The sequence below is a fragment of the Littorina saxatilis genome, linkage group LG1 (genome assembly GCF_037325665.1).
Source record: "Littorina saxatilis isolate snail1 linkage group LG1, US_GU_Lsax_2.0, whole genome shotgun sequence".
In the NCBI taxonomy this organism is placed as follows: Eukaryota; Metazoa; Mollusca; class Gastropoda; order Littorinimorpha; family Littorinidae; genus Littorina; species Littorina saxatilis.
In genome coordinates, this window is record NC_090245.1 from 80,502,507 (window position 1) to 80,516,176 (window position 13,670).

The 13,670-nt window shown below is 42.4% G+C and overlaps 1 protein-coding gene across 2 annotated transcripts; it reads left to right on the forward strand.

The window, feature by feature from the left end:
- The first annotated feature begins 596 nt into the window (after positions 1-596).
- LOC138980977 (uncharacterized) lies at positions 597-11,739 on the forward strand. 2 transcript variants are annotated; one of them, XM_070353790.1, is made up of 6 exons: positions 597-751; positions 5,184-5,289; positions 7,733-7,863; positions 8,514-9,195; positions 9,737-9,940; positions 10,278-11,739. In XM_070353790.1, the coding sequence occupies exons 1-6, from the start codon at positions 714-716 to the stop codon at positions 11,100-11,102; spliced, it is 1,986 nt and encodes a 661-aa protein (XP_070209891.1). In that variant the 5' UTR covers positions 597-713; the 3' UTR covers positions 11,103-11,739. The 2 variants fall into 2 exon arrangements, with proteins under 2 accessions (XP_070209891.1, XP_070209892.1); XM_070353791.1 differs by lacking the exon at positions 597-751 and adding an exon at positions 3,847-4,004.
- The last annotated feature ends 1,931 nt before the right edge of the window (positions 11,740-13,670 follow it).

Consider the following 13,670-nt stretch of genomic DNA (forward strand, 5'->3'; position numbering starts at 1 on the left):
AAAATCGCATCCCTATATAAAGAGCTGCTCCGAGTTGTGAACGGGACTTTTTCACCTAAAAAAGCTGCCTCGATTCGACCAAAGATTGGAACCGACCAAAGATTTTAGACTTAGCTTACGTTGTTTGGTTCTGGATTTAGAATAATGGCGACACATGGCATGCATACCCTAAATGTACCACAGTAAGTGTTTTGATTTTTGTTTTTCTGTCGTAAAGGTATAATGATGAGAAATCTGGGAGTGCGTGTGTGTTTTATGCGGTATACGTGCGTTTGTGTGCACGATTTAAAAATTCATGCCGCTTGTTCGTCTGTCCTCTTCCCACGCTTTGGTAACATGCGTCACGTTTGCCCCTGTCGACGAATTTGTTTGTTAACGAGAATATGATGATTATTCGCCTTGATTGTTTATACAACATCCGTTAGCAATGTCACGTTACATTCTTTCACTATGGAGTATGTGCCGCTAGAGTAGTAGGCCTACGCATTTTTTTCTTTCTTGCATGTTTCTATAAATAGACATCCAATCAAAATTTGCAGGAGAAGTGAAGACTGTTTGCCCCCCCCCCCCCCCCCAAAAAAAAAACCAGAATTCCAGCCCTCTATATAAAGAGCCGTTGTGAATTGCTCTAAGAAATCGACCAGCAAACTAAACATTACAATAAAACCTGCCTCAAATCACCTGAAGACTTACACGATTCGCTTTTGGACATCATGTCGACGTTTTGCGGTAACGCATTGACCGTGCAAAGGTAAGTGTTTGAGATTATTCTCATGTCGTAAAGGTACCTTCGTTTCCCGGTAATAAAACATACCGTTAATCACCACGAATCCCATTGAGGCTTTTTATTTTGGAAAAGAGTATATTTCTGTTTAGAGACATACCAAAAATCTACCGTCTGGCTGCTTTCTGTCCAGAGAGTTGGTTTTTTTTTTTTGGTTTTTTTTTCTTTTGGGTGTTTAATTACGTAGATATAAATAACACTTTACGAACATCATTTTAGCAAGACATTTCCATTCAGCAAAGAAAAGAGTCAGGCTATTGATATTTGGTATGTGTCCATGTAGCCTACAAGGATATTCGTATCTCATGTAAATGTCTGGACAGAGGTAAGATCTGTGGTTTACACGGGAATGAATGTACCGGTGAAAGATGGTGTGCTCTTCGTAGTCATTGAAACTCGAATAGATCTTTCAAGTAAATAAGTATATCATTGCATGTGCTTAATTCCCAATGACAGTACAGTGAAAGGCCTTCGGGTTTAGTCTTCTCCAGCTAAAATTCGCCAAGAAACTTGTTCTGAATGGTGCAATGGACATTTATGCTGTAAATGCCGACGTTGAAACATCGGTTTCTTTTATTTTTATTTTGTTTATTTTGTATCCGGGTCAAAAGGCAAAGCTTGCAGCATAATTGTTCCTTTGTCTGTGCGTGATTCTTTGCTTTCATTTTCTCTAACTTCTTTCTTCTTCTCTGTCGGTTTTCCCTCTTACTTTTTTTTCCTTATTACATACATGTTCTATGGGTTGGGTGGGGTGGGAGATTGGAGGTGGGGTGTTTTTTTGAGCCAATAAGTGCCTATGTATGTGTGTGTGGCGGGGATGGGGGAGGTGTGTGGGGGGGAGGGGAAGGCAGACGTATTTGTTTGCTGGGCGTATGTGTGTGTGGGGGGGGGGAGGGGGGGCTTAGTGTGTCCCGGAACAGCAGTGTCTATGACATGAGGCAATGGTAAGGTGGGGCTCGATACCTGGGAAGACTAGGGACTTCCCCGTCTGTGAGCACCTTTGTATCCATTTACACAACTACTCCATTGTAGCAAACAGGACATGAGATTTTATGTTAAAAAAGAAGAAGAAAAAAAAGAAAAAGATTACATTATCTTGCATGCACGAGTCGACCGACGCACCGCCAAGTATAACCTTCTGGTGATATCATTAGGATTTGGAGAGTTTTTCAAGGCTACCCAAATATTGATATGGTGATAAAGGTACAGGAGGAAGAGCAAATTGCTTTCCGTTTCATTTACCATGTGTTTGTGTGTGTGTGTGTGTGTGCGGTGTGTGTGTGTGTGTGCGTTCGTCACAGTGTGCCGTGCGTGCGTGCTTGCTTGCTTGCTAGCGTGCGTGCTTGCTTGCGTGCGTGTGTGCGTGCGTACGTGCGTACGTACGTGCGTGCGTGCTTGCGTGCGTGTGTGTGTATAGATATCATTCGAAGAAGAGTATGCGGGACAGGGCTTTCACGGGACCAAGTCAGACCACAGGCGCATGACACTTGATGGGAGATGGGGTGGGTGTGACCTCTCAAACCCTCCTCCATCTCTCCAAAAGGTCATGTGCCTGTGTGTTAGACGATTTTTGTTTACAAGCTCCCCTGCAGTCATTCATACTCATGTCAACATCATATTCAAAACTTAAAATAAAATACTAATCGGACTTGGAAAACCGCTGATGACGTAACTGACCTTTGATCAAAGCTCCTGTGCACTCATTCACACTCCTTCAGACTGCTGTCAATTTCATGTTTATTTCAAATACAATGCGAATCAGACTAGGGAGATAGATAATGCCGTTTGTTCTACGAAGAGTCTAATCTATTATTTACACCAGGATGGTTTCAACATTATAGTATCGTTTATCGGACTTGCACATAAATATAATTATTCTCACAGCAGTGCTCTGTATATATTTTGAAATCAAACAACATTCTTTAGAAAGCACTGCAAGCTCTCTGTCTCTGTCTCTGTCTCTGTCTCTCTCTTTCTATCTCTCTGTGTCTCCCTCTCACTCTCTCTCTCTGTTTCTCTCTCTCTCTGTCTGTCTGTCTGTCTTTCTCTCTCTCTCTCTCTCTCTCTCTCTCTCTCTCTCTCTCTCTCTCTCTCTCTCTCTCTCTATCTCAGTCTCTCTCAATCTCTCAATGTCTCTCTCTATTTTTCTCTGTCTGTCTGTCTCTCTGTCTCTGTCTCTGTCTCTGTCTCTGTCTCTCTCTCTCTGTCTCTGTCTCTGTCTCTGTCTCCCTATCTATTTCTCTCTCTCTCTCTCTCCATTTAACTCCCCCCTCTCTATCTCTCGCTCTCTGTTTACACACACACACACACACACACACACACACACACACACACATACACACACACACACACACACACACACTGGCCTCCACTGGCACACACACACACACACACACTGGCACACACACACACTGGCGGCACACACACACACAAAGCACACACACATACAGGCACACAATACAACAATACAATACAATACAATAAACTTTATTAATCTCTAAAAGAGAAATTGCATTGCTGAGCTTTTGTGTCCGTAATAAAACATACATAAAACATTCAAAAATAAACATTTGTTCTTTGTCATTCATACATTCTTGTGTTCTTATACATTTCTTCAATTCATGCATCACACACATACACATACACACATACACACACACACTGGCACACACACGACACACACACACACACACACACTGACACACACACACACACACTGACACACACACACACACACACACACACACACACACACACACACACACACACACACACACACACACACACATCCTGGTAAATGAAGCAAAAAGCAGAATGCCCTTCCTTCTCTACCTTCACCTCCATTGCATTATTCGGTAGCTTCGAAAAACTCTCCAACACCAATAACCTCTCTCTTGTTTTTCCGGAGCTTTCCGATTTTCACCGAGAAACAAAATAATGCGCGAGTACGAACTCAAATCTGATTGGCTTCCAAAACTGTTGACCCACGTCAAGCGAGATCCGGATTTCGAGTCATACAACATCCGTGATCCGGCAAAGCTTAATCCTATAATTTCTTAAAACTGCCATGGCCAGTGACGAAAGAAAGGACAGAGTGTATAAAAGTAGCGCCTCGATTTGCTAGATATTTACTTGCTGTCGTTTAGCTGAACAGTAGAAGTTCGCCTCTTTTTGTCAGTCACAAGTTCAACGCCGTGTTACCTCTTTATAAAAAACAAAGGTTAGTTGATACTGGAAGCTGCTTGTAACTCGACCGTTGTTCATGAAATTATTTTCCTTCTTTCTTTTTTCCTTTTCTTCTATCTGCCTTTCCTTCGTTCTTTCTTTTTTGCTTTTGTTGCCTTTGTTTGGTTCGTTCGTTATTTCTTTTTTCTATTTTTTTCGTTCTTTCTTTCTTTCTTTCTTTCTTTCTTTCTTTTCTTAAAATTTGTTTTCTTTCTTTCTTTCTTTCTCTCTTTCTTTCTTTCTCTCTCCCTCTCTTTTCTTAAATTTTTTTTGACTGTATTTGTTTTTTGTTTGTATTTTTCTTTAACTTTTTTTTCCAAATGCTTACGTCACGTGTTCATGCATGTTTCTTTCTCAGAAACAGTTTTTTATTTTATTTTTCCCTTTCTCTATCCAGCTTTTCTGTCGTATCCTGTTTCTTCTTTCTTTCGTTTTCTTCTGTTGGTTAAATTTTGCATTACAAGTATGCATGTTTTGTTTCGCCTCTATTGTGTTGATTTCCCAGTGGTAGTATGTTCGTGTTTTTGCTAGGTTGTTTTATGTTTATGTTTTGCTGTCCGGTTACTTATTCATTTATGTATTTATTCATCTGTTGATATGTTCATGGATATATCGGTCTTAATGATTTTTTTTGCTAGCTTGTTTGTTGCTGAAAACCTTTTTTCTTTTATCCTGCAAAAAAAAGGGCATGTGGATAGAAACAATAATAATAATGATAAAACAAGACATTGCGTTAATCTGATCAATTTAGTGTTTTTTTCCTTTCCACTTGCTTTGTTTACTCATTTCTTTAATCACTAGTCATGGTCAATTTATCTATTTATTTATTCATTCGTTTCTTCATTTCTTCATTTCTTCCTTTATTTATTTATTCGTTTATTTATTTATTTATTTATTTATCTATCTATCTATTTTATCAGAATTTTTTTTCAATACCTTATTTTACTTCATTTCGTCTTATCCTTATTGTTAGCAGCTAGCATCTGCTGAAGAGACATTAAACCCCAAAAACCAACCAACCATCCTTATTGCATTTCCTTTTTAAATGTTTTTATTTCATTCTTTTTTATGATTTTACTTTAATTGAGTTTAGTTCATTTTAAAATGTTTCCTCTTCTACTGATGATTCCTTCAACTGGCACTTACACTCATGCTGTGCCTCTTCTGGTTCCAGGATGTCGGAAACGTGTTCGTGCAGTGTTGGCGTAGCCAAGGTGAAGAAGGTGGCCTTGTCCTGTTTCCAGGCATCCGTCCTTAACCTTTACAATGTCCGCACCAAGGTATGGCTGGCTGCTTGTGACAAACAAGTTGAAAATTTAGAAGACAAAAAATTAATTGCGTTATTGTACTACTCTGTGCTGTTCGCGGATTCGAAATGAAATCTGCGGCCATGCCGTGAACTATGTTTGGGGATCTGATAGTAATAATTTATTTAAAACAAAATAATATACAATGAGTGTTTAACCGGGGGGGGGGGGGGGTGGGGGGCGAATAGGGGGTGGGGGGTGGGGGGGGTGTTGGATCGAGATATGACACGACTATAAACTGCAAATGAAGAATCTTGAAACAAACAACAGTACAACAAAACAAGTCGCGTAAGGCGAAAATACAATATTTAGTCAAGTAGCTGTCGAACTCACAGAATGAAACTGAACGCAACGCAACGCAGCAAGACCGTATACTCGTAGCATCGTCACTCCACCGCCCGTGGCAAAGGCAGTGCCCGTGGAATTGACAAGAAGAGCGGGATATTCGTTGCGCTGAGAAGGATAGCACGCTTTTCTGTACCTCTCTTCGTTTTAACTTTCTGAGCGTGTTTTTAATCCAGACATATCATATCTATATATTTTTGGAATCAGGAACCGACAAGGAATAAGATGAAAGTGTTTTTAAATTGATTTCGAAAAAATAATTTTGATAATAATTTTTATATATTTAATTTTCAGAGCTTGTTTTTAATCCAAATATAACATATTTATATGTTTTTGGAATCAGCAAGTAATGGAGAATAAGATAAACGTAAATTTGGATCGTTTTATAAATTTTTATTTTTTTTTACAATTTTCAGATTTTTAATGACCAAAGTCATCAATTAATGTTTAAGCCACCAAGCTGAAATGCAATACCGAAGTCCGGGCTTCGTCGAAGATTACTTGACCAAAATTTCAACCAATTTGGTTGAAAAATGAGGGCGTGACAGTGCCGCCTCAACTTTCACGAAAAGCCGGATATGACGTCATCAAAGACATTAATCAAAAAAATGAAAAAAACGTTCGGGGATATCATACCCAGGAACTCTCATGTCAAATTTCATAAAGATCGGTCCAGTAGTTTGGTCTGAATCGCTCTACACGCACGCACACACGCACACACGCACACACATACACCACGACCCTCGTTTCGATTCCCCCTCGATGTTAAAATATTTAGTCAAAACTTGACTAAATATAACAAAGAACAAGTCGCGTAAGGCGAAAATACAATATTTAGTCAAGTAGCTGTCGAACTCACAGAATGAAACTGAACGCAATGCAACGCAGCAAGACCGTATACTCGTAGTCCACCGCTCACGGCATAGGCAGTGAAATTGACAAGAAGAGCGGGGTAGTGGTTACGCTATGCTGCATAGCACGCTTTTCTGTACCTCTCTTTGTTTTAACTTTCTGAGCGTGTTTTTAATCCAAACATATCATATCTATATGTTTTTGGAATCAGGAACCGACAAGGAATAAGATGAAAGTGTTTTTAAAACGATTTCGAAAAAAACATTTTGATAATAATTTTTATATTTTTAATTTTCAGAGCTTGTTTTTAATCCGAATATAACATATTTATATGTTTTTGGAATCAGCAAATGATGGAGAATAAGATAAACGTAAATTTGGATCGTTTTATAAATTTTTATTTTTTTTTACAATTTTCAGATTTTTAATGACCAAAGTCATTAATTAATTTTTAAGCCACCAAGCTGAAATGCAATACCGAACCCCGGGCTTCGTCGAAGATTACTTGACCAAAATTTCAACCAATTTGGTTGAAAAATGAGGGCGTGACAGTGCCGCCTCAACTTTCACGAAAAGCCGGATATGACGTCATCAAAGACATTTATCCAAAAAATGAAAAAAACGTTCGGGGATTTCATACCCAGGAACTCTCATGTCAAATTTCATAAAGATCGGTCCAGTAGTTTAGTCTGAATCGCTCTACACACACACACACACGCACACACGCACACACACACACACATACACCACGACCCTCGTTTCGATTCCCCCTCGATGTTAAAATATTTAGTCAAAACTTGACTAAATATAAAAAGAGAATAAAAAGAACGAAACAAAGGCAAGACGCTTTTTCAAAAAATACTGTACACAAGGGAGACAATCACTTGTTATAACAAACCATAATATCCATGCAATTGTTTCCCTTATCAAAAGAACACGTTTACATAACACGTTTGTTTTTTTGGTTTGTTTATTTGTTTATTCGTTTGTTTGTTTGTTTGTTTGTTTGTTTGTTTGATTTTTTTTTATCATGCCCAAAAACCAAACCAAACCTCTATGTTACTAGAACCCAATCTTCTATTTCAAAATGAAAATTCACCTCCGGTCAAAAAGTATCGTTTTGAGTATTCTGAAACAAAACGTGAGTTTCACACTGAGCCACTACTTCTTTGTTCGTCAGTCTGACTGTACTAACAGATTTGTCCCACTGTGTTTTCAGATTCGCTGTGCAAAAGCCCCGTTCAAGTCGGAGCGTGAGCTGCCCCTGCACACTGTGGTGGACTCCCATGTCATGTACCAGTGTCTGGAGGAAAGACTGTCGCAGATCTTCGAGGAGGGAGAGGAAGAAAGGTGAGACACGTTTCTTTTCCGTACGGTACCTCATACATGTATTCACTGCAGTGGAAACATACTTTTTAGAACCGATTTAAGAGTCACTCTCACCAACCCTCCCCCCTCCCCCGTTTTTATGTGTGTGTTTTTTTTTCGAGGCTCATTCTTACACAGAACCTGTGAATTAATGTACTGGAGATAACATCTTGAAACACGATGTTTGTTTCCCTTTAGACAGATATCTAATGCTTACAGTGACACTCAGTTTGTCTCCCTTGGGACATGAAACTTTCAGATATTGATTGCTTACAGTATCACGATGTTTGTCTCCCTTTGGACATGAAACTTTCAGATATTGAATGCTTACAGTATCACATCGTTTGTCTCCGCTTAGAAATACATCCAATCCTTACAGTAACATGTTAGTCTCCTTTCAGACAGACATCCAATGCTTACAGTAATACGCTGTTTGTCTCCCTTCAGACAGACATCCAATGCTTACAGTAATACGCTGTTTGTCTCCCTTCAGACAGACATCCAATGCTTACAGTAATACGCTGTTTGTCTCCCTTCAGACAGACATCCAATGCTTACAGTAATACGCTGTTTGTCTCCCTTCAGACAGACATCCAATGCTAACAGTAACATGTTTGTCTCCCTTTCCCCAGAAAAACGCTGTGCAACCTGGGCCACACGCTGGTGGAGGAGACGTCAGTCAAGGCCATGATAAAGACCCTCAGCGACGTCTACAGCCTGTGCTGGGACCTCGTCTCCCAGTGGGGCGTCAACGACAAGGTCTTCGTCGGCGTCCTCCCCACCCCCTCTGCCCCGAACTCCGGAGTCAACACGGAGACGGACTCCCAGTCCAACAGGCTGTACGTGCACTGGCCACGTGAGCTCCTCGGCCACGACTTTCTGCAGGCCGCCCAGAGAATGCTGAAGGTGGTGCGCGAGGAAGGCCGCCAGCCCACGGAGGCCGAGTTCTTCGTGCAGCACCTGGCCTACCTGCACATCTCCAACGGCGGCTGGGGCTCCCGCAGCGAGTCTCGCCCCTTGGGAACCCCCGGGTTCCGCCCCCACACCCAGACCTACATGTCCTTGACCGACCCTGGGGACGGTCACGTGTTGGGAACCACGCGCTTCTGCGATTGGATGAAAGGCGCCATCGTGCATGTGGAGCACTTGGAGCGACCCAATCACCTGCCGCGAGAGAACATCGAGTCTTACCGCATCCCTTCCATCGTTGACTTCGCCAGAGTTCGTCTGCACGTGGGTGCCTCGGCTCCTACCACCTACTTCGTTGGCCGTGCTGTCAAGGACTCTGGGAACTTTGAGGAGGACTTCCTGAAGGTAAGACTGACTTAAAACATTCTTGGTGATTCGTCATGTTGACGCCACTCTCTTCTTCTTGCTGTTCTTTGTCTTGCATTTTATTTTATTTCTTCGTTTCTTCTCTTGTCCTCATTGAACGTTCTCCTGTTGTTCTTATATTCTTGCTCTGTGTGTGGTGTTATGGTAATCGCTGAATTAAAAATGGACTTTTCTATTGTGTCTTTCAGTGTCTCACTCACATGAATTTTATTTACATAATTTAGTCCACAACTTTCACACTTCTGAATATTCATAGAGGCTCCTACTGCTCTGACACAGAAAGAAACGTTTACCCTCCCTCAACACCGCAACACTTCATCACAGGCTGGAGAGTACACAACAGTCTCTGACTTTATCCCCTCACTTTCGCCTTATTTCAACCACAACCTCACCAACTCTCCTTATCTTATCTTATCTTATCTTATCTTATCTTATCTTATCTTATCTTATCTTATCTTATCTTATCTTATCTTATCTTATCTTATCTTATCTTATCGTATCATCATCGTATCTCCTGCAGGTGGTGAACCTGACTGCTGCTGCCGCCTCAGCTGCATTCTTCCTTGGAGCGGCCGAGTGCAAGGTGTCCATGGAGGGGCTGACCACTGCCCAGGCCCTGCGCTACATGCAGGCTCTGAGGGCCCAGGTGATGAGGTGCAAGAACCAGTTCTTGTCCGCCGCCTGGAACCTCAACCAGATTCTCACGGACGACTTTGATAAGAAGGTGAGGACGTCGTAATTATTTTGTTCGGCTATGTTTGTTTGTTTTTCAAAGAAATGAAGAAAGAAAGAAAGAACGAAGGAAAGAACGAAAGAAAGAAAGAAAGAAAGAAAGAAAGAAAGAAAGAAGGCAACAAATAACGAAAGAGAGAACGAAACGGAAAAAGGACAAGTGCCCACGAAGTGTCAAATCTTGGCATGAACTAAAACTTATCTAAATAGAAAGAAACAAAACTTGACTAAATATAAAAACACACAATGATTTGAAGTACTCATGTGTTATTTCAGCATTGTGCATCTACGTCAAAGACTAACTTTCTATTAATTCATATCAAACACAGGAGCCCGTCAAGCTGACAGAAAGGATGGACATAGCTATGCGCGCTGTGGAGATCACCTCCCTCGGCGGCTTCGACAAGGTCACGTGGGACGGCGCCAGCGACACCTACCCGTCCAAGTGCATCATGTACCAGCTCAAGCACGAGGAAGCGCTCACCATCGTACACGAGGCTCACCTGCGCGGACTCGTGACCTACTTCTCCGCGGGCTTCAAGTTCAACGAGATCCGCCACGCCGTGTGGGCGGGAGTGGACGGGATCGGGATCGGCGGGGCTCAGGTGCTGCGCTACATGGACTCCCAGACCGGTATGCACGGGCCGTACATGGAGGAGAACATCACCCGCATCCTCAACAACAGGGACGAGGCCGCAGCGTCGTACCGCGGCAAGGGGGTGCAGCTCCTGGCGCGCCTGGACACCATGTACTTCGAGGGGTCCCTGTCCCGCCCGGAAGACGCCCTCCGCCAGAAGCTCTTCGCCGCCCTCCTGTCTGCTGACGAGCATGAGATCGAGAAGCTGGTCGCTAGCCTGGCGCGGACCTCCGCCCTGCCCTCTGAGGGCACCCTGCCCCACCTGCACCGGGCCAAGCGTCTGGTGGAGGCCGACAAGCCCATGCTGAGGGAGTTCTGCACGTCTGAGGAGTGGGAGCGTCTGGAGCTCGTGCTGCGCGCGCTGATCGTAGCGCGTGACGAGGCCAACATCATAGAGGAGTACGACAGCGCCCCCTGGCTGACCGTGCGGGAGAAGTACCGCATGGCGCAGTGTCCCCGCGACTCGCGTATCTGCTACGTGCGCCAGGCATCTTTCACCCTGCCCTCCAAGGCCTAAAACATGGTCTCTCTGTCTACATTCTCGGATTTGTTTCCTCTCATCGTCTGCAGGACAATAATATGCGTCGGGCCTCTTCTAATGATCAATGCCTCCAAAGCCTAGTCGGACCCGATGTCACTTTTCCTAGTTGTCAGCGAGACATAAATGTGCGTCAGGCCTCCTTCGACCTATCTGTCAGGGCTTAAGCCGTGCGTCTTTCCAACCAGTTTCCATTCATCGTATGCACTGTATGATTTGTGTTTAAGTCACCCTACTACCTGATACTGATTCGAAACCAAAGAAAGTTTTTTTCTCATGTTATGTTTTGCGGCTAAGTTGTATACATGCATAGTACGCGTACACGTACACATTTGTGTTAACTTTATCTCAAGTCAATTTCCTTTTTTTAACTTTGTGTTAGCTTTATCCCAAGAGCACTTATACGTTTTACTTTGTGTTAGCTTTATCCCAAGAGCACTTACACGTTTTACTTTGTGTTAGCTTTATCACAATAGTACTTATATTTTTTAATTTGTGTTAGCTTTTTCTCAAGGGTACTTACATTTTTACTGATATCGCTATGCTATGCTAAATTGTTTTTTCTGTCCCCAGAACGAGTGTCTATTTGGGACATGACGTGGTTATATGCTAGGATATATGCGACCCTCCACCACGGAATGAGTCGCATGTCACCTTTTCATGATTTTCATATTTTTACATTTTCTGAAAGAGTTTTTTATTCTCTATCTAGTGGTGAAACCCGTTTTAGAAAATAGTGAACACTTTTCGAGTTATAAGCCTGTGACTATGGTGACCCTCACACTGTTACTAGTGACCCCCCGGGCTTATATTTTCGCCTAGCGCAGAACCGCGCGAGGTGACATGCGACTCATTTCGTGGTGGAGGGTCACATATATGGTTATGCTTAATCACCTGGTTACTTATACCTGTTATTCTGACATCCGTATTGGTGTGACATTATTACATTAGATCCTCTGAGAAAAGTTCTATGGGATATTTGGGGTGGTTTCCCAAAGGAAACTGGGGTGGTATGCACGAGAAAGTGCTCAGCTGTGTGGGACCCGCGCACTTGGTCGGACTGGTTTACATCTTAAACAAATCAGAATTTCAACCAATCTGACCCAGCGCTTGGTTCTCACCCAGTAGGGCACTTTCTCGTGCATTTCCTTTGGTATGTCCCCCTATCTGTTTCCTTTATTTTCTTCTTTCTTGTGATGTTGTTCGTATTAGAACATTTAAGTTCTGGTCTCGTGTTTTGTCAAATGAGCATAAAGATAATGTACGTTTTTATGGTTTTGTTTCACTTTTAGGTGCGTGAGTGTAACAGCTCAATAATAATATTTACGTGGATGAAAGAGCTAGTCTCACTTTGTTGAATTCCATGATGGATTGTTTTATCTTGATACCAAAGTACGTACTATTTGGTGCTAACATCTAACTGCTTGTGTCAAAGTGGCAGACGCATGTGTGTTTGTTTGGCGCAGTTTTTAAGGTTCGTTCGCACGTCCGTTTTGTACATAAACTTTCAAATGAAATGTGCTTGCTTGCAGACCGTCGGTCTTTCATTTGCAAGTCACTGCATTGAGCAAATTTGCTGATGTAAATTAGGAGAGGACAGTAGTAAAAGAAGCCGTTAAAGCGACAGTTTGCTGTGTCTGAATGGGTTTCTATTATCATTTCTAGTTTGATCATTCCAAGTCAAGATGTATGTGTTTGACACAAGATGGATCTTATTCAGTAGATTCATTTTAAGCTTGTTTTGGGGGTGAGTGCATGTGTGTGTGTGTGTGTGTGTGTGTGTGTGTGTGTGTGTGTGTGTGTGTGTGTTTATGGTTTTTTTTATCAGCTGTCCTTGTTAGCTACCATAAATCAAGTGGCAGCTCTACTTGAGTTTTGTGTCTTTTTGCCACTAACATTGCTTGTAGTGATTCGTAATAAACATGCAAACATGCAATAAATGGCCACATTTTGCAAAATAAATGCGAAAAGAAAGATTTTGAAGTAAATAATATGTGTCTCAAACCCCCCTTCCTCCCCCTCCCCCCTCCCCCCCCCCCCCCCCCCCCCCCCCCCCCCGCGCCATCTCTTCTATTTAAGAAGTCGGATGTTATAGAGACTTTTGTTTGTTTCTTTTAGTATTACCGATGTCGTTGTTAATGCGTGTAATTCAGTATTGTAAATAAATGTGGAACAAACAAAAAAGCAGACAAAATATGTGTGTGAGTGTGAGTGTGTGTGTGTGTGTGTGTGTGTGTGTGTGTGTGTGGGTATGGATGTGTCTGTGTGCGTATGTGCGAGCGCACGCGTGTGTGTTTATGTCGTCAGTTTGCCTGTGTGAATGTGTGTGTGTGTGTGTGTGTGTGTGTGTGTGTGTGTGTGTGTGTGTGTGCGTGTGTGTGTGTATGTGTGTGTGTGTGTTTGTGTGTTTGTGTGTGTGTGTGAGTGTGTGCGTGTGCGTGTCAGTCTGATGTGTGTGTGTCAATCTGTTCGTCTGTCTGTGAGTGTTTGTCAGTCAGTCTGTCATTCTGGTTGTGAGTGAGTGTGTGTGTGTGTGTGTGTGTGTGT